Source organism: Panthera tigris, chromosome F3 (assembly GCF_018350195.1).
Source record: "Panthera tigris isolate Pti1 chromosome F3, P.tigris_Pti1_mat1.1, whole genome shotgun sequence".
In the NCBI taxonomy this organism is placed as follows: Eukaryota; Metazoa; Chordata; class Mammalia; order Carnivora; family Felidae; genus Panthera; species Panthera tigris.
In genome coordinates this window covers 12,277,011-12,302,216 of record NC_056678.1, presented here as the reverse complement: position 1 = coordinate 12,302,216, position 25,206 = coordinate 12,277,011, and the positions used below count along the sequence as shown (strand labels likewise).

At 39.1% G+C, this 25,206-nt stretch overlaps 1 protein-coding gene across 4 annotated transcripts in view; it reads left to right on the top strand.

The window, feature by feature from the left end:
* Positions 1-25,206, top strand: part of NME7 (NME/NM23 family member 7) — a 256,632-nt gene that overhangs the window by 46,989 nt on the left and 184,437 nt on the right. For all 4 annotated transcript variants that reach the window (XM_007077009.3, XM_042976671.1, XM_042976670.1 and 1 more), the window contains 4 exons: positions 1,969-2,076; positions 2,844-3,010; positions 17,206-17,316; positions 21,621-21,671. In XM_007077009.3, coding sequence (XP_007077071.2) covers positions 1,969-2,076; positions 2,844-3,010; positions 17,206-17,316; positions 21,621-21,671 — 437 coding nt within the window. The remainder of the gene's footprint in view (positions 1-1,968; positions 2,077-2,843; positions 3,011-17,205; positions 17,317-21,620; positions 21,672-25,206) is intronic.

Here is a 25,206-nt window from a genome sequence, read left to right as displayed (position 1 = left end):
TTAGAGGCTCCCCAGGGTTTTCAGACAGATATTTTTTTCATATCCCACTTTTCTAGTTCTTCTTGCTTTGGTTTGCTCTAAGCTAGTTTGTCAGTCAGAAACAGTAGGTCCTCCATTTATTTTCTTTATATTAAAACTGTTTTCTGGATAGCGTATTGTGCAAAATTCTATTACCCGCCTCAGAATTAAGCAGTGCGATTGGTTAGTTTTGTGTTTGGGCCTCCCTGGATAAATGATGCCAAGTTTCATTGGTTTTTCATTGACCTCACCATCCTGCCCCATCACCTTCAGTTAGATGCATCCGTACTTATTCCATTTTCTTATTTCATTTATTTATTTTAGTGAAGGAAATATTTCAATGATGTCTTCGAGTGAGTGAATATTTTAATATAGAGAGTAAAAAATTTAGTAAGCTGGTAATATTTAAATTTTCTATTATAAGGGGACCACAACACTAGAACCGCACATTGAAACCTAAACTTTAAGAAGCCGTATTTGTAAGAATATGAAAAAAAATGTATGAAGGAAGGCTTTCACGAATGTCATAGTATGTCTCTTAATTTACCTTCATTTTCTCTTAGCTAATAATTAGCGTTGCTTAAATATGTCTTTGTGGATGATTGTGGGAAAAATAAAATAGCGTCTTAAAACTTTTTACAGTACAGTTTATGAGTATAATCATAAACATAACTAGCCATACACCTTCTACCATTAGAATATATAAGGGAATTATTAACACAAAAGAAATTATTAACAAAACATAAAAAAAAACCTATCTGTGTATCCTAACCAGAGAATCAAATGCTAAGTTCAGAATTAACAACAAAACTAGATTCCTTTCTTCCTTACATGTCCTGTATGTCCTCCTTTCCTTATTATAATGAAGGACCTTTGGGGCTAAGCTATTTTTAACAACATGCATGATTGGAAGTCCTGCTTAACAGTCAAGGAAAGAGGGTCATTCTTTGACTTATTTTTTCACTTCATCCTGTGTGATAGGCACAGGAATGCACCTCACACACCGTCAGCTATGAGCATGGGCCCCACCTGCTGTGCTCTGAAATCCGATGCTGCCTTTGCACTTAAGACACACTTCCCAAGGGCTACTCCCAACTGGTGCCTTTGAGGAGCAGGAAGACTCAAGCAGGCGGGTCCCCGGATGTCAAGGAACTCTTGAGGGCTCCCTGGCCGGGGCACTGCCTGCCAGTCTTGCTGAACCTTCCTTAGACTGTACAGCAATCTGGAATGATGCCTCCCTCCCTTCTCTCTTTTCCTTCCTTCCAGTCAGATTTGTACTGTGGTCTGGATCCCTCCCCATTTTTCTCCTCTAGGAATTGCCCTTACAGGAATAGAATTCTTGCCAAGTGTAATCCTGTCTCGGTGTCTGCTTCTCAGAGGACCTAGACTAACACATTCTCCAATTCCTGTAAAAAGATACTATCGTGTGAAATTAGGAAGGAAAGAAAGGATGTTTACTGTGACTTTAATGATGACAATATTCGAATTCTGCTGGATTCTTAAATTTAGGAAAGTTAAAATCTCACGTAATTGAGAGCTAGCCTCTCAGAATTTTTTTCTCACAGCAGTTTATTATCTGTTTATATGTAAATCTGCTTTCAGATCTGTTTATATGTAAATGTGCTGAATTATTACAGTAGTCGGATCAGGAGCTCATGTTCTAAAAAAATTGTTAATTTACTCAGGGTGATCGGATGGTTGTGAAGTATTAAGCAGTTCATAAGTCATCTTTGAGATAGCTGAGGATACTTAATGAGAAATTAGAAGGAAGTATTTCTGAAGGTATGTTGGTAACTGATATATGGTTGAAAGAAGAATCCTTGAATGTAATAAATAAATAGTAACAGATGTACTTGTTAACAAATCTTTGGTAATTCTTGCCTTCAACGTAGATGGTTTATGCAAGAAGTGCTTATATTTTATACGTTAATGTTAATTCTTTCTTTGCAGAATCACGGGGAAAGATTCGTTTTCATTGCCGAGTGGTATGATCCGAATGCTTCACTTTTTCGACGTTATGAGCTTTTATTTTACCCAGGGGATGGATCTGTTGAAATGGTAATTGAGCCTTTTTTTTTTTTTTCCCCCTTAAACATCAGCAGAGGGAGTGAATGTGGGATAGGGAGAGGAATAGGATTCCCTTTTATGTCGCTGCTTTTGAAAACTCATAATATATTTTTTTCTTTTATTACTGGGAATTCTTTTTTTGGTGTTTGAATTCCAATACAAGAGGGTAACTTTGTACCTTTATCTTTAATGTGAAAATAGTAATTCATATCTTTTGTTTATAAAACGGATGTGGGATTGTTCATGTTTTAGATTAAGCAATAGGCGGTAAGTGGTTGCAGATCAAGATTATCATGGCCCTAAATATGTCACCAATATTGAAAGCTGTTATCTCTCCAAGAAGTCAGATTGAAGAAGATCAGGTTAAGAGTCGCACATATTTCTTTGTGTCTCTTCACTGGCAACCCTTTTACAGGTAGATCTCTTTGGTACTGGGGTTTTGTCTAGGCAAGACAGCTGAAATTTGGAATTTCTCTGGGATTTCGGAAACACTAATTTGCTGAAATGGTTTGGCAATGAACAAGTCTTTCTATTCATGGTTTATTAAAGTATTAAATTTGTAATAAGTTTTTCTGTTATTATTGGATCCCGCTAGGAAATACAGAAGTTCTAAAAGAAATGCAATTTGTATTTGTAGCAAAAGTGAAACAGTGTCGCCAATGTTTAATGAAGCAGAATGAAGAATCATTTTTAATTTATAATAAGATTAACCTTCTCTTTGGAGAACTATTTGTCTTACTGTGTTGTTTTTGTTTTAGCACGATGTGAAGAATCACCGTACCTTTTTAAAGCGGACCAAATATGATGATCTTCACTTGGAAGATTTATTTATAGGCAACAAAGTGAACGTCTTTTCTCGACAGCTGGTGCTAATTGACTATGGGGATCAATACACAGCTCGCCAACTGGGCAGTAGGAAAGAAAAGTAAGAAAATCTTTTCTTCATTCTTAAAACATTATGTATGTCCTGATACCGAAGTCTAATTTCTCATTTCTATCTTGTGTTTTTGCAACATAGACACTTTTCTGATTCAGTGATCCGATGTGCTGTTAGGACATTTTTAGAATTTTGAGGAGTAGATTCAGTGATTTGTTTTTCACTCAGATAACAAAGTGATGCCCGTAGTCCTAGGCAGTGATTATTTTCTGGAGAAAAAAAATACAAACTTTTTATACGCCCTCATCTTTCTTCATAACATGCATTTAACTGGGAACTGAGAATGTTTGAACACAAAAGAGTATTGGTGTGTAGGACAAACATGGCTTATAGGAGAAAAGTAGTGAGTGCCATAATCTCGGTGGAAACGGAAGAAAGTAGTTTGTTGTGGAAGATCGGGGAAGGCTTTGTGAAGGTATTTGAGCTGGATCCTGAAAGATGAATTGGATTTTTACCCAGTTAGGCTGAGAGGAGGGAATGCTGGTCAGAGGAATAAGGATAAGAAGAGATTCAAAGGCAGAAAGTTGTAGGTTGTTTACTGGAAAGAACCCATTGTTCTGCCTGACTTGTTTGACGGTTGACAGGTTGACATTTTTTTTAGAACTTTAATTAGCAAAATAGCCTGAATGAGGGTGGTAGCGATAGGCGTGCTGGAAAGCGGTCATCCTCTCTCTGTCTCAGTTCATTTGTATGTCTTCTGGCACGTAGCACATCTCCTTATGCGTATTTGTGTTAGCTAAATCAGTCAGTGAATAACAATTTTAAATTCATGATCTGCCCTTTCCTTTTTCAAAAATGTCCTCCCTGCTTACAAATGATGACCTTTGATCTAGTTGACAAAGATGTTTTTGTCTAGATTGTTTGTAGTGAGTGTCGTTGATTTTTGAGCTTTATACACAGACCTAACGCCTGTCTGATAAATATTGACTGATCCAGCGAAGAAAGAATGAGCTGGTGTTATAAAAATAAAATAACACAATAGCGAAGAGAAACTTACCTGTCTTGTTCACAACTGTATGCCTCAAGACCGTTCTTGTGATGCCCCAGGCAGTAAGTTATTCACAGGGAATGCCCCACAAAAATTTGTTGAATCAATGAATGAATCCGTTTATGCCCCTGAACACAGTTATGTCTGGAGGCAGAGCTTCCGGCCGACCTGTCCAGCTCCTCCCTTCCCTCCCAGTGCACGCGGCTCTTCCTGTGACGGTGAGAGGCTGCGGCGTGGAACCTTCCAGTTGTCTCGTTAGCCTTCTCTCTGTACTCGTGGTCAAAGCTGCACTTGTCGCCCTGACTTTTCCTCAGTTCTGATTTAGAAGAGAGACAGAAAATGTTGGAGATGCAGCTGAAAAATCAGCCTGTTCTGAAAACAAGGACTTTTTAGTAAGGTTTTTCTCCTGCATATCAATTTTCAGCATTGCTAAAGTGACATTTTCATTTTCAGTCTCTACCTTTATGAGTTTTCAACCTTCTGAGGCTAGAATGACTGTATTTGAATTGAAATTTGACTTCTTTTGTCATCATTATTGGCTTCGGTTTCTCTGGCTTGTATATTATATTTATCTTGGGGGATTCTTGGCAGTGTGGAGTGATTATTGTAGTAATTAAAAGTAGGGACCGCCGGTGGAAGGTAAAGCTATCAATATAAAAAGCTCCAGATACCCTTCAATTTGAGACGAAAAAATATCTGTCAAACTATATTTTGAGGTCTACCAACAAAAAAACTAGCTGGTTACGTAACATCTGAGTAACTCCGGTAGTAATATTCTTTCTGTGACCTCTTTACAAGCCCCTGATAGCCCTTTTTACAAGGCTTTTGTAATCTCGGGGTGCTCTGGTGCTCATTGTGGATATTAGTACACAAGTGGTGATGTATCAGAGGGGTGGTGAATACCTCATAAAAAAAAGAAGACCATTCCCAGAATAACTCTGAAATGGGGGGAAAAAATAGGATGTTAGATAAAGAGGAATCTCATTGTTATGAGATCTCGTGGTGAAAGTCTATGAGATTAAGGAAACATCTACCCTAATTCCTTTATTTGCAAGTAATAAATATTTATAGCTTACATGTTTTTCAGCACATATATGCCAAGCACTGTGATAGGCACTTTTCATGTGAATCTCAGTTCAAGACGACTTTAAGCTTTCATTTAAACTAGCAGAAGTAAATGAATTAGGGAAACAGGGTTAATAGTATGACCCGATCAAAATAAAATAATAATGCGTATAGCAATTACAATTTGCATATATATTAGTCTTATTTCTCTAGAGTGAATGTCATTGATTCCATTTTACAGCACAGTTGAGTAGCTTGGCCACGGTCGTAGATTTGGACAGTAAAGAAACCAGTAAACGTTGTTGTATATGCCTCAAACTCATTCTCTTTCCATTAAGCCTCTAATTAATAAGTTGATAAATACTGTTGAGTGGGACTGATTTCAAAAGAGGAGGACCAGAAGAATATGAAGACAGATTTTAAATATTTGGGGCACCCGGGTGGCTCAGTCGGTTCAGTGTCCAACTTCGGCTCAGGTCACGATCTCGTGGTTCATGGGTTCGAGCCCCACATCGGGCTCTGAGCTGACAGCTCAGAGCCTTGGAGCCCGCTTCGGACTCTGTGTCTCCCTCTCTCTGCCCCTCTCCCACTCGCACTCTGTTGTCTGTCTCTCAAAGGTAAATAAATAAATGTTAAAAAAATTCTTAAATATTTGGGCTGTATAATTAATAACAATATATGCAGTATTATATTTTTACTGACTTAACACTGTTTCCCCATCTTCTTTTTTGATTCTTTCTTAACTGTGTGTGGGCTAGTAAATCCAGCAACCATTTGGCTGATTTAAATAAGCTTCTTCAGAACTTAAGAGTTTAAAAAAATGTATTCTTTCACTTAAATGACAAAAAAAAAAAAGGGCATTGGAGAAGTAAGTACGCGTACCGTCTCTCGTGATCCCGTAGAAACAACCTGTATGTAATAACTGTAACTCAGCCTCATTCTCAGTGTGGACGGGGACAAGGATAACTTATGAACTCAGTACCCTCCCGGTTGTATTTCTCATACTCAACTCCCTTCTTTACACCAGAAAGAAATGATAGGAGCGCCAAGGAAAATTGATCTCTGTGCTGCCCATCAGCTAATTTTGAGGCAGTTATCCAGATGATTCAGTATAGTTCACTTTAGCTCTCAAACTGGCCTCGGCCTTCCAGTTCTCTTAGACTACAGAAATACGACATTTGACTCACGTTTCTACCTGCTTGCTTTCTTTAAATCTCTTTTCTGAGTTATAATGGGCATAAAAAAGCTGTAGCTAATTGAATGCATACCACTTGAGGACTTTGGAGATAAGTGCACCCCCATAAGCCATAGCCACAGTGAACGATACAGGCTTCTTTGTCACCTCCAAAACTTTTCTCCTCCTCCAGTCCTGACCTCGGGGCCTGCCCGGGGGAGAGAGGGGTCTGCGTGGCAAACCCCTCCGCCCACACACTTGGTCCGGGTTCTGTGCCGCCTCACAGCCCACCCAGCACAAGAGACAGAGCACCGGAGACAGGCTTCCACACAGGTCATTGTGCTAAACATGGGGACGCGGGAGGACGATGGCCTCAGGGCCTGCAGGTCTGAGACAAAAGGGGCGACGCCACATGTGACCAGAAACCTACAGCATATAGTTGAAGAAAGACGAGGTAGAGCAGATAGAGGGAGTGGAGGGAGGAGGGAGCACCGTCCTGGGAGTGGAGTCGAAGTCACTCACGTGCCCTGAAGAGTGCACATATTCCTGTTCTTGGAGTTTTCTTTCTTTCTTCTTTTCTTTTAAAGTTTATTTATTTTGAGAGAGACAGCAAGCGAGCGTGAGCAGGGGAGGGGCAGAGAGAGAGGGAGAGAATCCCAAGCAGGCTCCGCACTGTCAGCGCAGAGCCCATGTGGGGCTCGAACTCATGAACCGTGAGATCATGACCTGAGCCGTAATCAGGAATCAGATGCCCAACTGACTGTGCCACCCAGGCGCCCCTTGGGGTTTTATGTCTTAAAGCCAGTTGGCCTAACAGTTTTGAGTAGGTTACTTCTCAGAGGAGGGGAGCAGCAGAATATTCGTTTAGGTGTGCTCTCACCTGAAAAGTACTCTCGCAGTACTAACTACTGTTATTTTACAGAACGTCCTAGGACCATAGTGAGCAGTTGAGTTTTGGCTGCTAAAAGGCACTGAATTGCATTAAAGTCATGTAGTTCAGTTACCAAGGCCTTCCTAAAAATTCACCCCCTAACCTTTTTCTCTTTACTTATCTATGGTCTCATTGTCCAAGATGACTTACTACTGATTACATGATAGCCCCAACAACAGCATAACTGTACCCCAAATAATGCCATGAAAAAATGCCCTCTCATTCTTAAATTCCCAGAGAGAAATTGAGATTTCTTCCTCTGTAAAAATCAAGTCAAATTCTGCCTTCTCCTTTATAATTCTTAGTCAGAGGGCTCCTAGTTAACAGATTAGAACTGAATTTTCTTTTCAGCTCCAGCCGTGGCCATCTTCCCCTAGAATGATTGATAATATATTTGGATTAATTAATGTCTTTTTTTGCCACCTCTTTTCTTGCAGTCATACTATGTTATGCTGTAGGTATGTCTCTTATAAATAGCATATAGCATTTTTTCAAAAGCAAAATTCTGTCTGAAAATGCCCTCATTTTCCTTGGTAAGATTAGTACATGTACAGTTTACATATGTTGTATTTTTGGCATTTTTGTACAATTTCCACTCTTTGGCCGCTTTGGTGCTTTTGTACTTTTTCTTTATTCTTGCTTTTTTTTTTTTTTAATTAATTGAGGTGTTTTTCCTCTGTTCAGTTTCTTTTTCCTCTATAGTTTCCTGTTGAAGCCATAACAAATGATCACAAATTCAGTTGCTTCAAGAATACAAATGTATTGCCTTACAGTTCTGTAGATCAGAAGTTTAACACACGTCTCATCGGGCTGAGATCAAGGTGTTGGTAAGGTTGCATTCCCTTGCAGAGGCTCTGGAGGAGATTCTTGAGGTCACCCACATTTCCCTGGCTGTGAGGCTGAGACCTCACACTGACATCTCTCTGGTTCTCTGCAACCAGAAAGATTCTCTGATTTTAAGGACGAATGTGATTACACTGAGCCTACGAGAATGATCCAGAATAATTTCCCTATTTCAAGGCCTGAAATTGTAATCAAGTCTGCAAAGTCTTTTTACCATGTGAAGTAATGTATTCATAGGTTCCAGGGATTAGGTCATGGACATTTTTGGGTGGCCATTGTTCTACCTACTGTATTCTCTAATGGTTTGGGGTTTACATAATTCTATGCTATTTCTTTCGCGGTTAGCTGTGAAACTTTGTCATACATATTTAATTTAAATTGCTTAGGGTTGTATAATATCTTCACCCTTCTGTAGTCTTAAAAGAGTTTAGAACACCTTAGTGCCAATCTTCTTTCTTGAATTACATGGTTTCATTGTTGTTTTGGGCATTTGGTTTTTGTCTGCATGTTACCCTTTTTTTTTTTTTCTTTCGTACCACCGATGTTTGCTTGGATTTACCTATGCATTTGTCACCAATTCTTGCATATCAGACTGTCCTTTTGGAATCATTTTTCTCTTTGGAATTTATCCTCCATTTCTTGGTAGTCAGTTATCTTCCTTAAAAATGTTTTTTATTTCATCTTCTTTTTTTAATGGTGCCTTTGCTTTGTACACAATTTGAAGTTGATAGTTGCTTTCAAGTTTTCTTTATTCCTCTTTTCTGCTGTTACTGGTTTGAGAATTATATATTCTATTAATTTTCAGTCTTTTTAATATATGCAATTAAGGGTATAAACTTCCTTCTAAATACTGCTTAGCACCACATTCTCCTTTTTTATGTGAAATTTGAAAAATTTGATTTGAAATATTTTCTAATTTTTATAAGTTGTCATTGATCCAGTAGTTATTTAGAAGTATGTTCATTTATGTCTAAGCATATCAGGTTTTTTTATTCTTTTTGTATTGGATCCTGGCTGAATTGTGTGGTGTCTAAAAAATATACTCTGCATGATTTCTGTGTCTTTCAAGTTGGTTGAGGCTTGCTTTTGTCTTAGTATAATCAATTATTTTAGTGTGCTTGAAAAGAATGTTTAATCCACCTGTTGTTTTGTGTCATTAGGTCAAGGTTGTGAATTATGTGTTCAAATCTTTCATGTATTTACTAATATTTTTGTGAGCTTAGTCTATCAATTACCAAGGCTTGATTAAAATTTCCTTCTATAATTGTCATTTGTCTCTTTTTCCTTGTCATTCTGTTAATTTTTACATTATAATTTTGAGGGTATGTTACTAGGAGATTTAACATTGTTATATATTCTTGGTAAATTGAACCTTTTAGTATTATAAAAAGATCATTTTTATCTCTAGCACTGAATTTTACCTTAAACTCTACTTTGTTTGATAGCAATAGAGCTGCACTGGCTTATTTTTTTCTTACTTTGTTTTATTTTATTTTATTTTTCTTTTCTTTTCTTTTCTTTTCTTTTCTTTTCTTTTCCTTTATTTTATTTCATTTCACTTTATTTCATTTTATTTTTTGTTTCAGAGAGAGAGAGAGTGAGCAAGTGAGTGGGGGAGAAGGGCAGTGGGCGGGGAGAGAGCCTCAAGCAGGCTCCATACTCAGTGTGGAGCCAGACATGGGACTCCATCCCATGACCGTGAGATCATGATGATGTGAGCCGAAATCAAGAGTCAGATGCTCAACTGAGCCACCCAGGCACCCCTGCACCGGCTTTACTTTAGTTAATGTTCACACAGTGTGTCTTTTTCATCCTTTTTAAACTTTAAAACTTTAAAACTTTCAGTATGCTATTCTAAATGTGCCTTTTCTAAATAACATAGTTACTTTTTAAATCCAGTCTGATGTAATTTGTCTTTGAATGATTTTTTTTTAAAGAAAGTTTTTTTTTTTTAACATTCATTTATTTTTGAGAGACAGAGGGAGACAGAGCGTGAGCAGGGGAGGGGCAGAGAGAGAGGGAGACACAGAATCCAAAGCAAACTCCAGGCTCTGAGCTGTCAGCACAGAGCTTGATGCGGGGCTGGAATGCATGAACTGTGAGATCGTGACCTGAGCCGAAGTTGGATGCTTAACTGACTGAGCCACCCAGGTTCCCTAAAGAAATTCAGTTTTATAGTCTTTGTCTTTTACTCTAAAGCACTTACTTTTATTTATTTATTTTTATTTATTTATTTTTTCAATATATGAAATTTATTGTCAAATTGGTTTCCATACAACACCCAGTGCTCATCCCAAAAGGTGCCCTCCTCAATACCCATCACCCACCCTCCCCTCCCTCCCACCCTCCATCAACCCTCAGTTTGTTCTCAGTTTTTAAGAGTCTTATGTAAAGCACTTACTTTTAATGCACGTACTATAATATATTTGGGGTTAACCCTGCCATCTGCTTTTGTGCTTTTTCTCATTTGATTTATTATTATTATTTTTGGTCATTTTCTGACTTATTGAGGATTTTTCAATCCATTTAAATATATATATGTATATAATTTTTTTTTTTTTTTACCGTATATTTATTTTGAGAGAGATAGGCAGACAGAGCACAAACAGGGAGGCACAGAATCCGAAGCAGGCTCCAGGCTCTGAGCTGTCAGCACAGAGCCCTGACATGGGGCTCGAACTCACGAGCTGTGAGATTATGACCTGAGCTGAAGTCAGATGCTCACCCCACTGAGCCACCCAGGCACCCCTCAGTCCATTTTTTGTCTATTTGTTTGAATGGTGTACATTCTTTTCTATACTTTTAGTTCTTATCCTAGAAACTACAGCATGCATATTTAATATCAATGCCTAAAATTTACCAATATCTGTATCTTCTCTTTTTTAAATCCAAGTTAGTTAACTTATAGTGTAATAATGACTTAAGGAATAGAATTTAGTGTTTCATCACTTATGTATAACACCCAGTGCGCATCCCAACAAGTGCCCTCCTTAATGCTCATCACTCAGCCCATCACCCCTCCAGCAACCCACAGTTTGCTGTCTGTATTTGAGTCTCTTATAGTTTGTCTCCCTCTCTGTTTTTATCTGATTTTTGTTTCCCTTCCCCTATGTTCATCTGTTTTGTTTCTTAAATTCCACATATGAGTGATATGATATGGTATTTGTCTTTCCCTGACAGACTTATTTCACTTAGCATAATAGCCTCTAGTTCCATCCATGTTGTTGCAAATGACAATATTTTCATTTTTTTTTGATTGCTGAGTAATGTTCCATTTTATATATTCCACATCTTCTTTATCCATTCATCTGTCGATGGACATTTGGGCTCTTTCCATACTTTGGCTATTGTTGATGGTGCTGATATAAACACTGGGGTGCATGTGCCCCTTTGAATGGGCATTTTTGTATCCTTTGGATAAATACCTCGTAGTGCAATTGCTGGCTTGTAGGGTAGTTCTGTTTTTAATTTTTTGAGGAATCTCCACACTGTTTTCCAGAGTGGCTGCACCAGTTTGCATTCCCATTAGCAGTGCAAAAGGATTCCTCTTTCTCCTCATTTTCACAACATCTGTTGTTTCCTGAGTTGTTGATTTTAGTCATTCTGACAGATATGAGATAGTATCTCATTGTGGTTTTGACTTGTATTGCCCTGATGATGAGTGATGTTGAGCATCTTTTCACATGTGTGTTAGCCATGTGGATGTCTTCTTTGGAAAAGTGTCTGTTCACGTCTTTTGCCCCTTTCTTGGCTGGATTATTTTTTTTTGGCGGATGTTGAGTTTGAGAAGTTCTTTACAGATTTTGGATTCTAACTCTTTATCTGATAAGTCATTTGCAAATGTCTTCTCCCATTCTGTCAGTTGACTTTTAGTTTTGCTGATTGTTTCCTCCCCTGTGCAGAAGCTTTTTATCTTGATGAAGTCCTGGTAGTTCACGTTTGCTTTTGTAGTATCTTCCTTCTTGAAAGTCTAAGATTCTCGGAACAGTTTAGCTAAATTTTGTACCTTGCTGAATTACATGCCACTTCTGTTGTATTTTCTGTAGTTTTTGTGAACCTAATGACTCATTATTATTATTCTATATAACCAGTTGACAATTAGCTGTCACTACTTTTGGCCTCTTAGTATTATTATTTTGTCTATCTCAGATATTCTGTTTGGGATTGTTTTGCTTATTTTAGAATTTCCCTTAGAGTGTTCACTGATAAGGAACTCTTTTGGCTGAAAATGTCTTTACTTTACTCACATTCTTGAAACTATCCTCTTAGCTATGTCCTGTCTTTCTGTTCCTCTGTGCTTCATTCTGAATTTGTTCAGAATTCTTCCATCAGGTACATCTAGTCTTCTGTCAGCCCGTTTGGTGCTTATTTTCATTTTTGTATTTTTTTTTTATCACTTGGTCCTCTCATAGATTCTTTTTCAAACCTAAGTATCCATTGTTCATAGCTTGGACTTCTCTTGCCTTATGATGCTTGCACCTTGTCTTTCAGTCCTTCCTTTTGTCTGGTCCTTTCACAGTCTGCATCTGACAGTTCCAGTAGCTGAACTATCTGTGGCTGTCTCTGTTCTGTGCTGTTTCTTCTGGTTCTTCCTCAGGTTGGTCTTTTTTTACTTTTTTGTGCGCACGCGTGTGTGTGTGTGTGGGGGGGGGTAATGTTTGTGTGGTATTGATTGTCATGTGTCTGGATGTGTGTGGATGTGAACGTGCTTGTGATATACATGTGTGTTGGGCATTTCTAGATGAATTATTTGAGGTACAGGATGAAGTTACTTGACATCTAGGGTGGATGTGTTTGCTTCTGAGTTTTGGCTGGAGGGATTAGCAGTCTGGATGACCGTTACCAGAATTGTGCAGAATTGGACGTTCCCAGGCTCCCTAAGTGATGTGAATTTGTGCTGCCAGGCCACACAAGGCCTGGTTCTAGCTGACTCACCCTTAGGGCGTAGCTTTTGGTCCCAGAGTATTACAGGGAGAATACTCTGTTAGGTTCTGTTGCCCTCTCCCAGTGATGGGGTACAGATTAAAGTTTGGATTTGCCAGAGGCAATGCCGGCAAGGCAGATGCGACTTTTGTTCTTATTCCCCTGGGTCTCCGTTTTTCTTTTACGTTTGTGCTAACGATTGTTTAGCATCCAGCCCATTTCTTTTCACTTGAAAACTCTTTGAAAGCTATCTTACCCACTGTTTTTAGTTTTCCGTGGAAGGGCTGCCCTGAATGACTTTGCCGTTGTTGCCAGTCAAAAGCTCTGACTCACTGCCATTGCCTCCAAGCCACAGGGTCCTCATCTGAGACTAGTCTCCTTTATCCATGGGGCAAACACATGCTGTACGCTTGCAAAGGAAGTGTGAAAGAGACCCCAAATTTGTCTTTGGGTTGATATTTTAGAACAGGTTTTTACATGCTTTCAGCCAATATGCATAACTTTTGAAATATTTAGATAAATTAATACAGATTAAAGTTTACAAATATATCCCTTTAGGTGGACAGCGTTCAAAGAGTCTACTGCCCTGTACTGTGGAGGATGTTTACTCCACAGCGGTTGACTGGTCATCTTTATCCCATACATGTTTGCTGCGATTTTTGCCCCGAGCCTGACTGGCGGATGGAGAACGTATCTTGTGCGTGGCTCCATGAAAGCTGTTAGTTTGCAGAATTCTGTGTCCTATCTGAGTTCTGTGAAGGCTGGCCCAGCTATTTTTTCACTCTCCATTGCTAAGAAGTTTTTAGTGTAAAAGAACGGTTTATAGTTTTTCTTTTGTTTCGAGAGCATCTCCTGCCACATCCCACTCAGTGCCAGGTGAGAGGATTACCACGCGGTGGGTTGTTACAGCGGTGGTCCCCAGTGAATCACACCTCTTGGTATCGTGCCCTTGTCCAGTCCCCCCTCACATTGACTCTGGACTTGACCATGTGACTTGCATTGGCCAAAGGGACGTCAGTAGACATGTCTCAAGGGGATGCGTGATAAGTGTTTGCACGCTGGACTCTATGTGGCCGCATATGAAGAAGGCTGGTGTGGCCTCCAAAGGATGAAAGCCCACAAGGAAAAAGAAGCCTTGGGAGCCGTCCCAGCTGACCCTCCAGCCACACACGGCTGTGTGAATGATCCCCGGTGAAACCACTGCAGCCGACCTACAGAATCTTGAGCAATTGTTGTTTTGAGCCCCCACATTTTGGGATGGTTCTGTTACTGGACAGAGAATGGATTCTTAAGTCAAGTTTGGCTGCTCGCCAGTCAAAAAAAAAAAGCCAATGCTGGAGAGACAAGCGATGGTGGGAAAGAGAAGTTTGTTTTATTCAGGAAGCTGGCATCCTGGGAAGATGGTGGACTGATGTCTCAAAGGCCGTCTTCCCTGTCCAGACAAAGCCACAGGGTTCTAACAGGGGGGAAGGTGCGGGAAATGGCGGGGGCTCCGTGCAGGAGAAGCAGGTGCCCAGGCAGTTAGTCGTACGTCGACCTGGCCCTGAACAGACTTGTTGGCATCAGTGGCAGCTGTTTTCAAATACGGTCAGGTCTTATCTTCTGGGAAAGTCTGGTCCTTCATTCCTCAAGGCCAGCCTGCAGGCCTCTGGGAAAGTAGGTCAGTCCTGCACCAGCCCGGGGGACTTCAGCCAGCAAGCGAGGAGCGCAGCAGTTTGAAACACGTTCACCTTTGGGACGGCTTAGAGTGTTGTTATGGTGCGTTACATGGCGACAGAGAACAGCAGCACTATTAATAATATTTTTGTGGTCCTATTGTTTATGTGCTGTCCTCGCTTAAATAGCATGTGTGACTTCTCGTGCCCGTCGAATTTTCTGCTCAGGATAGATTTTAACTATTATGTACTGAAGAGTTAAGCAACGAGGACACGATAGGCGAATCTATTTACAGTGGTTACTCCTAGTAGTCAGCCTTTAATGTAGGCATTTAAAGAGAAAATGAAATTGCATTTTAAATTCAGTTCTGTCCGTTTTGCATTCTCCACCCTGGTGCTTGTTCCTCGAAATCGATGGCTGCTGATGTGTTTATATTTTCTTTAAGAGCTATAGTTCCAGAAAGTTCGCCCACAGTTCAGCATAAACAATTCAGGGGTTAGTGTGGCTTATGATGCTTAAATAACGTGAGCTAAAAAGCGACGAGTTTTAATTGCATCTTCAGTGAAGCCATATAATATAAAATACTATCAGCGACTTGTTTGCTTCCAAATAAAGGAAAGGATTGTCCGGTATGGCTTGTCATAAGCATACTGAGATGAACAATCTTTGTTATTTATAAGTTTTAAAAGGCAGCCATGGGTGACATCCCACTGAAAGTAAGGATGTTTGAATTATTATATCTTTGTCAGAGCCTCAGCCAAGCTTGTCTCATTGGGGAAGAAAGCTCCGAAAAGGCCATTCTTCTCGTGTGCATTCCTTGAAATATTGCCGGCGTGTCAGAACACCCAGAAATGATGAAGGGCAAGTGGTAGCAGTTCATTATCATAATTCTGCACATCCCGCAAACTGAATTACTCCGACTAGTTCGATTTTCTTCTTGTATTTGCAAGTATTACCCTCGAGGGTTTTGTGGTTGTGCTCCCTTCTGATGATACTCAGAGTGACCTTGCTTGTAGTGTGGAAGGAGCGCAGACCCGCAAGTCTTGTGAGCTGGCTGTTTCTGTCCTGAAGGTGCCGCTGACCGGCTGTGCCGCCTTGCACGTGACCGCTCTCCAGGCTTAGTTACCGCATCAGCAAAGCGAGGGCATTCGGGCGGTCGCCATCGCCAAAAATCGATTAATTCTGTGGCTTCAGAGTAGAGAGGGTGCTTTGCTCCTATGTGTCCTCTTGGAGGAGACTGTGACTGTAAAAATTAGCATGGTGTTTGCCATCTGTCTACATTGCCAGGCAAGAAGACATTTGGTTCTTTGCGCATCCCTCACACTATGCTTGAGTGTTAAAAGAAGAATTTATAATTATTTCCAAATCAATGCTGAACTGACTGCATAGCATACATTTGTTAAAGTCTAAGAGACCAAAAATCAAGCTCATAATATATTAAATGCAATATTTTAAAGATTTGTCCTCTTTTATAAAATGTGTTCTAAGAAACAGATATTTTAAAGACCAGTGTTTTCTAATGTGGGGGCCAAGGACAGTCTGCCTCAAAATGTGCCACTTTGGCATATTATTTTAAATAAAAGTTACTTAAGCAGCTGGTGCAAGGACACTCGGATCCCCTTCTGTCCCCCTGAATAGAGGAAGTAAATCTCCCGTATAAAAGGTGTGCTCCCTGTACTAAGAAGTAAAGGGATCCCTTATTGCCACCAGAGATAGGAACTTTAAAGCCAACAAAGCTGTAGAAACAAACATTGTTACTTTCTTTCTAATCTACCATGGAAGTCCAAATTCTGCTTTGAATTCCTTACTAATTAAAGCTCCTAAACATCTGTTTTCTTTCTTTTCTTTTCTTTTCTTTTCTTTTCTTTTCTTTTCTTTTCTTTTCTTTTCTTCTTTTCTTTTCTTTTCTTTTCTTTTCTTTTCTTTTCTTTTCTTTTCTTTTCTTTTCTTTTCTTTTCTTTTCTTTTCTTTTCCTTTCTTTTCTTTCTAGGTTTTATTTTTAAGTAATCTCTACACCCAATGTGGGGGCTAGAACTCACAGCCCGGAGATCAAGAGTCCCGTGCTCGACTGCCTGAGGCAGCCAGGCGCCCCACATCTGTTTTCTTTATCCTGTCAATCCCTCACAAATTTACTGTCTCTTTGTGTAAGAAGTATAAAAACTGCCTGTTTTCGTCATTTCTTTGGGTCTCAACTTCATTATTGGGCGCACATGCACACATGACGAAACTTCAGCTTTTTCTCCTGTTACTCTGCCTCGTGTAAATTTAATTCTCAGTCCAGTCGGAAGACCTTGGGGGGTAGAGGAAGAATTTTCCCTTCCCTGCATTAATTTGGGCATATTAAACATGACAATGTGAACTTTTTTCCCCTGTAAGCTTTTATTATTTTTTTTAGATTGGGTACCTAAGTTTATATTTTCTTGGGAAAAATAGTAAGCTTACCTTATGTAAGTTTTAAAGAGACCTTTAATACACTTCTCTTTGGAATTGATTTCAATGTTTTATGATGTAGGATGATTGTTAAGGAAACTACCACTGCTTAGGAATTGTAAGTAAAAACTGAACTATTTTTATTTTCAAACTTATCCTTTATATCCTTACAGAACGTTGGCTCTGATTAAACCAGATGCAGTATCAAAAGCCGGAGAAATAATTGAAATGATAAACAAAGCCGGATTTACTATAACCAAACTCAAAATGATGACGCTTTCAAGGTAACTTGTTGGCCATTTTCAGTCACGTAAAGTCTGATTCCGTATTGTTTTCTTTTTTAAATCATCTGTTATGTTTCATGTCATTGTTTAAAATGAAAGCCTCTCACTGAGTGGCAAAGGATAGAACACTAATCTCATTAAAATGAGAAAATAATAAGACCACAGGTGATTATATTCACCAATAATAATTGAACTCCAAGCAAGTAGGAATTGTCAGATTGTACCTGCCTCACTTTTATCGTGTTCCCTAACTCCACTGGCTTTTATAACACCGACACTGGATCATCGTCATCTCTTCTCCTTAATGTAGAAGTATAACACACTGTGTGAAAATGATAGAAGAGGAAATGAGTATTGAGTATTTCTACTTGATGAGGGAGTATTACTGTTGGGATTTCCCAAAGGGAGGCCTTTGGAAATGTTTACATTTTGCTCTGCCCAGTGGGTATCATTGGCACATATGCTGATTTACTATCCTGAAAAGCAGTCCATTCTGTCTGACCTGATAGTTTCTAAGTTATTTAGTGAAAACAGGACTTACCCCTCGGTAGGGACTTTAATGTGGCAGTTAGGCAGAACTGGCTGCAGTGGCCTTCTTATGTTACTCCACTGGGTGTTTTTGTTTCTGTTTTTTGTTTTCTTGTGTGTTTTTGTGTTTGGTTGTTTGGTTGGTTTTTTTGGTCAGGTGTCTTACTGCTATTCCTGGATATATATTGTATGGGACAGTTGCTGTTTTGGCTCCGTGAGGACAGGGACGATGAGTAGCCATAGGTATTCAATGCAGCTTTGCTAAGTCTGATCCCCGGATACCTTAATGAAACACCTTCAAGTTTATCCCAACAACGACGTACATTTAATTTGAACTCTTCCCGTGTGTAAGGTCTTGCAGTTTACACATCTTCCAGAAAGGCAGGAGGCTTAAGTTTCAGAGCACAGAATTTAGAGCCAGATCACATGTAATTGCACCTCTTAGTAGGTGTGTGACTCTGGACCGTTTATTCTGTGCTTCGTTTTCTTCATCTGCAAAATGGAGGTTATAACCACCTGTATCGTAAAGTTGTTATAAGGATTATGGGAGTTTAATATACGTAAAGTGCTTTGAAAGACCCCTACACATAGTCAGTGTATATGAAGTTAGCTATTGTTATTAGTAGTGGTAATCTGGTGATATTATTATCTAGTGGAGCTGAGGTCATGACCGTTTATAAGTAGTTAAATTTGTCCTATGTCTGTATGTGTCATGAATGCTTGCCCTCACAGCAGGCGATGGGACTGAATTCTGGAGAAATGCCTTTGAATAGTTTCAGGGACATTAAATTTTTTTTTTGTCTTGACACCACTAGTGCTCAATAAATTAGGCATCAAACTTCCCAAGATAAAGATGCCCAGGGACACTTCACCGCTTCCTTATTTTTTTATAGCACCTCGTACATCTCTATTAATCCTAATGTCAAGTCTTGGATTTTGTCCAACTGGAAAGCTAATGAGCTAGTCTGTTACTCTTTCGTGGATGCTAGCGAAGACGTGAGACACCTGGGTCGGTGACAAAGGACTTCATGATGGTACAGCAAAGCCGCAGGAGCATCGTGCTTATGTTGGTTCTCCTTGTCCCGCGGGAATAAGATGATACGGATCCAGGTGGATCTTGTGTACGCAGTTGATTGCATCAGAGCTGAGGCGCTTTGAACTTGGGTTACCCACTGTTTCGGTAGCAAGCAGTACACAGGCTGCTCTCTGTACTGAAGAGAGACATGACCTCATCCCTCCGAGTGGCTCACTGCAACTGTGACTCGGAGAAAAGGCTAGGAGGGAGGGCAGTGGGGCCTTGCATTCTTGGCCCAGCCAGTAAGTCACGATACGAGCACCAGAGACCCATGGAGGAGTATCTTCCAGCGCTTAACATCTTTGCTAAAGTTGTCTGTTCAAATGCCAGTTCCCCAGTCATGACAGTACCTGAAAGGCAGCAGCTGAGTTGCATCTGACTTTGAACTTCCAGTTCTTGGATCAGTGCCTGATTCAAGCTAGGCGCTAAGTAAATATTTCATGAAAGAATTAATGGACAAATCTTTGTGGGAGAACGGTTTCCTTATAAAAACACAGCAAGACATAACAAAACAACAACAAAACTCCTTTCTGTGGTGATGCCCTTGATGGGAAGAATTCATGAACTCTCATCTTGGTTCCAATTTTGGATGTTGAATGGAGATAACTATGGGGTCGGTGACATGTTAGAAGAAAATAGTGAAGCATTTTTCGTAATTAATGTTTGTCTTTTCATCAGTGTTAAAGATTATGATTGATTTTGTTTTCTTTTTTAGTAGCTTAGTTTTGTTGAAAAGTTTAGAATTGGTTGTTTGAGTCATCTTGCTGCTAATTCTGTTTTTTAATTTTAAGTTTATTTATTTTGAGAGAGAGCAAGCGAGCAAGGGAGGGACAGAGAGAGAGGGAGAGGAAGAGAATCCAAAGCAGGTGCCACATTGTCAGCATGGAGCCTGATGTGGGGCTCGAACCCACTAACCATGAGATCGTGACCTGAGCCAAAATCAGGAGTCAGTTTAACCAGCTGAGCCACCCAGGTGCCCCTTGCTTCGAATTCTCATAAAATGCTCTCACATGAGTTTTTCAGACAGTTTTACCTCATTTTAGGCTACAGCGCAATATATCCATTTCATTTTTGTGAATTCTTCTGACCCTCTGTAGTTGGTAACAGAAAGGGTGTAAATAGAGATTTGCAGCAAGAGATTTGGGTTCAACTCCCCCACCCTCCTTCTCTTACTAGCACTTTACCTGGACAAGTTATGGAATCATGTTGAACTTCATTATTTTCATAAGCAAAATGCAGGTAATCATACCAATTTCAATGTATTGTGAAGAAATAAAATGATTTAATGTTGGCATAATAGGTTCTAGAAAGATGAGTTTTCTTCCCCTCTCATTTCTTGGGATGAATTTTTATTTATTAATTATTTTTTATACTCGCATAGTATACTTTTCGTAATCTGTTCCTAGTTGAAGAAAATATTTCAGTATATTTGGTTTGAATAAGAGTATGCCTGCTATAGTTTACTGTGTGAATTCATTTGGTAGTAGGTTCGTAAAATCTTAAAACACTGCAGACTAAGTTAATTATCATGCCTGAAAGGATAATCCTATGCTGGAGGACACTTAAAAACTTCTTTGATATTTTAAAAAGTAGTTAATGTTGACATATTCGTTATATACTGTGTACTCAGTTCAAAGCCTTTAAAACTGTCTGAGTTTGAGAGACACCTGGTTTGATTAAGATAAAAAGTTGTTTAGACTTTTTAGCCAATCGATTTAATCTGTTACTCTTTCAGTGTCTCTATAGATATTCTTTTGTGGGAATATAGATTTAAAAAGTAAATTCCTATTGCCCTTAGTAAATTCTGAGTATCTCCATATTGACCTTCCTTTTCTGATGATGTTAATTAAAGCATTAGTTTTTAATATGTTAACAACCTGTAAGAATACATTGATATGCTTAATTTGTCAAACAGATTTTATTTATTTATTTATTTATTTTTTTTTTTTTTATTTATTTATTTTTTTTTTTTTTAATTTTTTTTAACGTTTATTTATTTTTGAGACAGAGAGAGACAGAGCATGAACAGGGGAGGGGCAGAGAGAGAGGGAGACACAGAATCTGAAACAGGCTCCAGGCTCTGAGCTGTCAGCACAGAGCCCGACGCGGGGCTCGAACTCACGGACCGCGAGATCATGACCTGAGCCGAAGTCGGCCGCTTAACCGACTGAGCCACCCAGGCGCCCCTGTCAAACAGATTTTGAAAACACAAGTATATAGCCTTTCCTTGGCAGAGATCTTATAGAGAAAACTGTAACTGTTAAGTTAAAATTCTAGCCTGACCTTTCAAGTTTAAAGCCTGGAGAAGAAAGTGACAGATTTTGAATTTGAAGATCAATTTGCATTTTTAAGTGTAATTTATTTGACTTCTAAAGAACAAATAATTCTTATTGGTCAAACGTTACACTTTGTTTCAAGAATATTAAAGATGCTGATGAAAGGGAAGATAATAGATAACCTGAGGAGAAACGTAAATATTGCCTCTTACATTCATTGTAATTTTACATCTTAATAGATATTCAGCTAGCAAAAACTTTGAAAGGTGGGACAATTTGAACAGAATATTTAGTGAAAAGTCATTAATGAGTTTCCATACCGATCAAATAAGTAGAGAACTTCATCTTTATTTTATTTTATTAACGTAAGCTACAATAATTTTTTTATGTAATTCTTAACTGTTGTCATTTTGATGATTTTACAGGAAAGAAGCAACAGATTTTCATATAGACCATCAGTCAAGGCCCTTTTTAAAGTAGGTGCTGAATTTGGGGCAAGTGGTTTACAGCAAGAGGATATTCTGGGAAACTAAAGAATTACAGTTTTATAATTCAAAAATTTGTGACATGAAAATAATCTGTCAAATGGACCATAGCAACATTTTGTAATTGTAGAGAAGTGTTTTCTAAGAATTGTTTTTTTGTCCTTTTATTAAATTAGAATCCTTATTTCACCCTTAAATATCTTAAACTTTAATCAGCAGCAATTAGGATGATTTGTTTACATTATAAGAGGCATAGCTTTCTTTTTAGATTTCAGTAAAAAAGTGATAATTATATTTTATGTTGAGTATTTTTTAATGTTTTTGTTTATTACTATTACTTTTAAGTTTATTTTGAGAGAGAAAGGGCACACGTGTGCATGAGTGGGGTGGGCAGAGAGAGATGGGGAGAGAGAGAATCCTAAGCAGGCTTCACGCTGTCAGCATGGAGCCGGGTGCAGGGCTCAAACTCACAAACCGTGAGACCATGACCTGAGCCAAAATCAAGAATCAGATGCTTACCCGACTGAGCCACCCAGGTGCCCCACATTTTCTTAAGGGTTTTAAAACTTTTATTTAAGTAACCTCTGCGCTCAACATGGGGCTCGAACTGACAACCCCAAAATCAAGAGTTGCATGCTCTAACGACCGAGCCAGCCAGGAACCTCTGTGTTGAGTATTTTTGTGGTTTTTTTTTTAAATTCTCCTGGGGCGCCTGGGTGGTTCATCGGTTAAGCGTCCGACTTCAGCTCAGGTCACGATCTCGCGGTCTGTGAGTTCGAGCCCTGCATCGGGCTCTGGGCTGATGGCTCAGAGCCTGGAGCCTGCTTTAGATTCTGTGTCTCCCTCTCTGTCTGCCCTTCCCCCGTTCATGCTCTCTCTCTGTCTCAAAAATAAATAAACGTTAAAAAAAAAAAAAAAAAAAAACTCTTATTTTGGCATTCTTGTGTGCATGAAACAATGCTCACGGAGCCCTTATTTTTTAACTAATACTTTTGTTCCTTGAAATATAGCAACTACTATATGTTAGAAACCGAATTTATATTCTAAACACTTGAATATTGTGAGGTGCATATTACTATTGTCAAAAAAGTGCTTCCATTTCTTGTTTTTAAAATTTTTTAAAGAATTATTTATTTATTTATTTATTTATTTATTTATTTATTTATTTATTTTAAATATGAAATTTATTGTCAAATTGGTTTCCATACAATACCCAGTGCTCATCCTAACAGGTGCCCTCCTCCATACCCATCACCCACCCTCCCTTCCCTCCCACCCCCCCATCAACCCTCAGTTTGTTCTCAGTTTTTAAGAGTCTCTTATGCTAAGTGAAATAAGTCATACAGAGAAAGACAGATACCATATGTTTTCACTCTTATGTGGATCTTGAGAAACTTAACAGAAGACCATGGGGGAGGGGAAGAAAAAAAAAGAGATTTTTAATTTTTTTTAATGTTTATTTATTTTTGAGAGAGAGAGCATGAGCAGGCGAAGGGCAGAGAGAGAGGGAGACACAGAGTCCAAAGCAGGCTCCAGGCTCCAAGCTAGCAGCACAGAGCCTGACACAGGGCTCGAACCCACGAACTGCGAGATCATGACCTGAGCCGAAGTCGGGCACTTAGTCGACTGAGCCACCCAGGTGCCCCAAAGTGCTTACATTTGTAATAAAGAAGGATATTAGGCTGCTATAATAAACACACTGCTTGGCATCCTGCATATGATAGTGTTTTTCCTTTAATTGTATAATAGAAAATTATGTTATAGATTATTTTAAATCGAGCAGTTTAAAATATTCCCAGGCCTTGTTAGAATATACAGTTTTCTTGGGGCACCTGGGTGGCTCAGTCGGTTGAGCGTCTGACTTCAGCTCAGGTCATGCTCTCACAGTCTGTGAGTTCGAGCCCCACGTCGGGCCTTGTGCCGACGGCTCGGAGCCTGGAGCCTGCTCTGGATTCTGTGTCTCCTTCTCTCTCTGCCCCTTCCCCGCCCATGCTCGCTCGCTCTCTCTCTCTCTCTCTCTGTCAAAAATAAATAAACATTAAAAAAAAATTTAAGAATATACAGTTTTCTTGGAAACTATTATAGCTTTGCTTTATGTTTGTGGCATTATATTACAGCACCTGGTTTAATGTCTTATATGTAATTAGTATGCAGTAAATTTTATTAACTGGGTGAATTAACCAGTTTTCTGGTATTATGAAAGACACAACAAAAGATGTACCTGCATTAATCGGAAATAGTCTCATGAAGAAGTATTTTTTATGACCAGGCACACCTTTCTCTGCATTATTAACATGCCACACCCATTATAGGGTGTGGTTATAGGTTATAGGCTTATTCACTATGTGTTTTGAGGAATTCTGTAATAACGGGACATTAGATGATAAGTTTCTTGAGGCCAGGGTATCATTGAATATTCTGATTTGTAGTTAAGTAATTGTTATGTGCTTACCGAATGGATCAACATGGATTTGTTCCCCTGATTTGGGCTCCTTTAATCTAATTGTTTTTGGCTACTAAGTCCTAGAAGAATATGTATGAAGAGGTCACGGGGCCTTTTAAAGGACAGAGCGTATGAATACTTCTTCATACATACTATTTTTTAGAAATCCTTTTCAAAATGAATTGAATTGATTTAAAAAGGAAGGGAGTTAACTCGTAACATGATTCATGAGGGAAGGAAGCATGTAAAAGAGTCAAGAGTTAATCGGTACAAAAGTGTTTGTCACACCATGTGCTTTTCTTCTAGAGGGTTCTGGCCTCTCTCATAGTTTAGAAGAGAGAGAAACAGGCACTTGCTTTAAAAAGTGTTCTGTCCCTGCCCCAAACAGAAGGGGAATGGTGTCACTTATTTCCATGTTAAACCTGCCATTGCTGCCTCATCCACGTACGGGAGCGGAGAAGGGAAATGAGATACTGTTTTTATGGGTTGGGGTGCTGTGACTCAGTGCTGGCGTTTTCATCAAGAACCCATGTGTACTCTTTAAAACTTAAGATGGGAATATCCCAGAGTAGCTATTATAGTCAGAAGGGGGATATTTTTTCAAGGCCTGTTGATTTCGTTTTCCTTATCACTAGCCCAACTCCGTGTTTATTGACTGCAAGTTTACTGTCATTCTTTGAATCCTAATCCACACAAAAGTAAATGAATTCTTACCGGAAATATGTTAGAAGACGTCACTCTCATCACTTTCTATATTACAAATATGATTGGACTGCGGTGGCAAACCACGTGAAAATAGGGAAATCCTTCTGTACCTTTCAGAGCAATGGGAAAAGCATAGGTAGGCATTTCAAGTCAACGAAGTAGTCTTAATGAAGCGCAACATTGGCTTTTTTTTTTCTTTGCTGACAGTAAATGATTGGACACCAGTAGCGATGTGTAGTGGCTCAGGCTACTGGAGGACACTCAATTATGAAAATTTTATCTTGCCTGTGTAGAATTCACTGTATCCGATAGTTCTGAGATCATCATATCCATGTGTGTATTGAAATACTCCAACTGTAATGTATTCTTGTGAGTCGA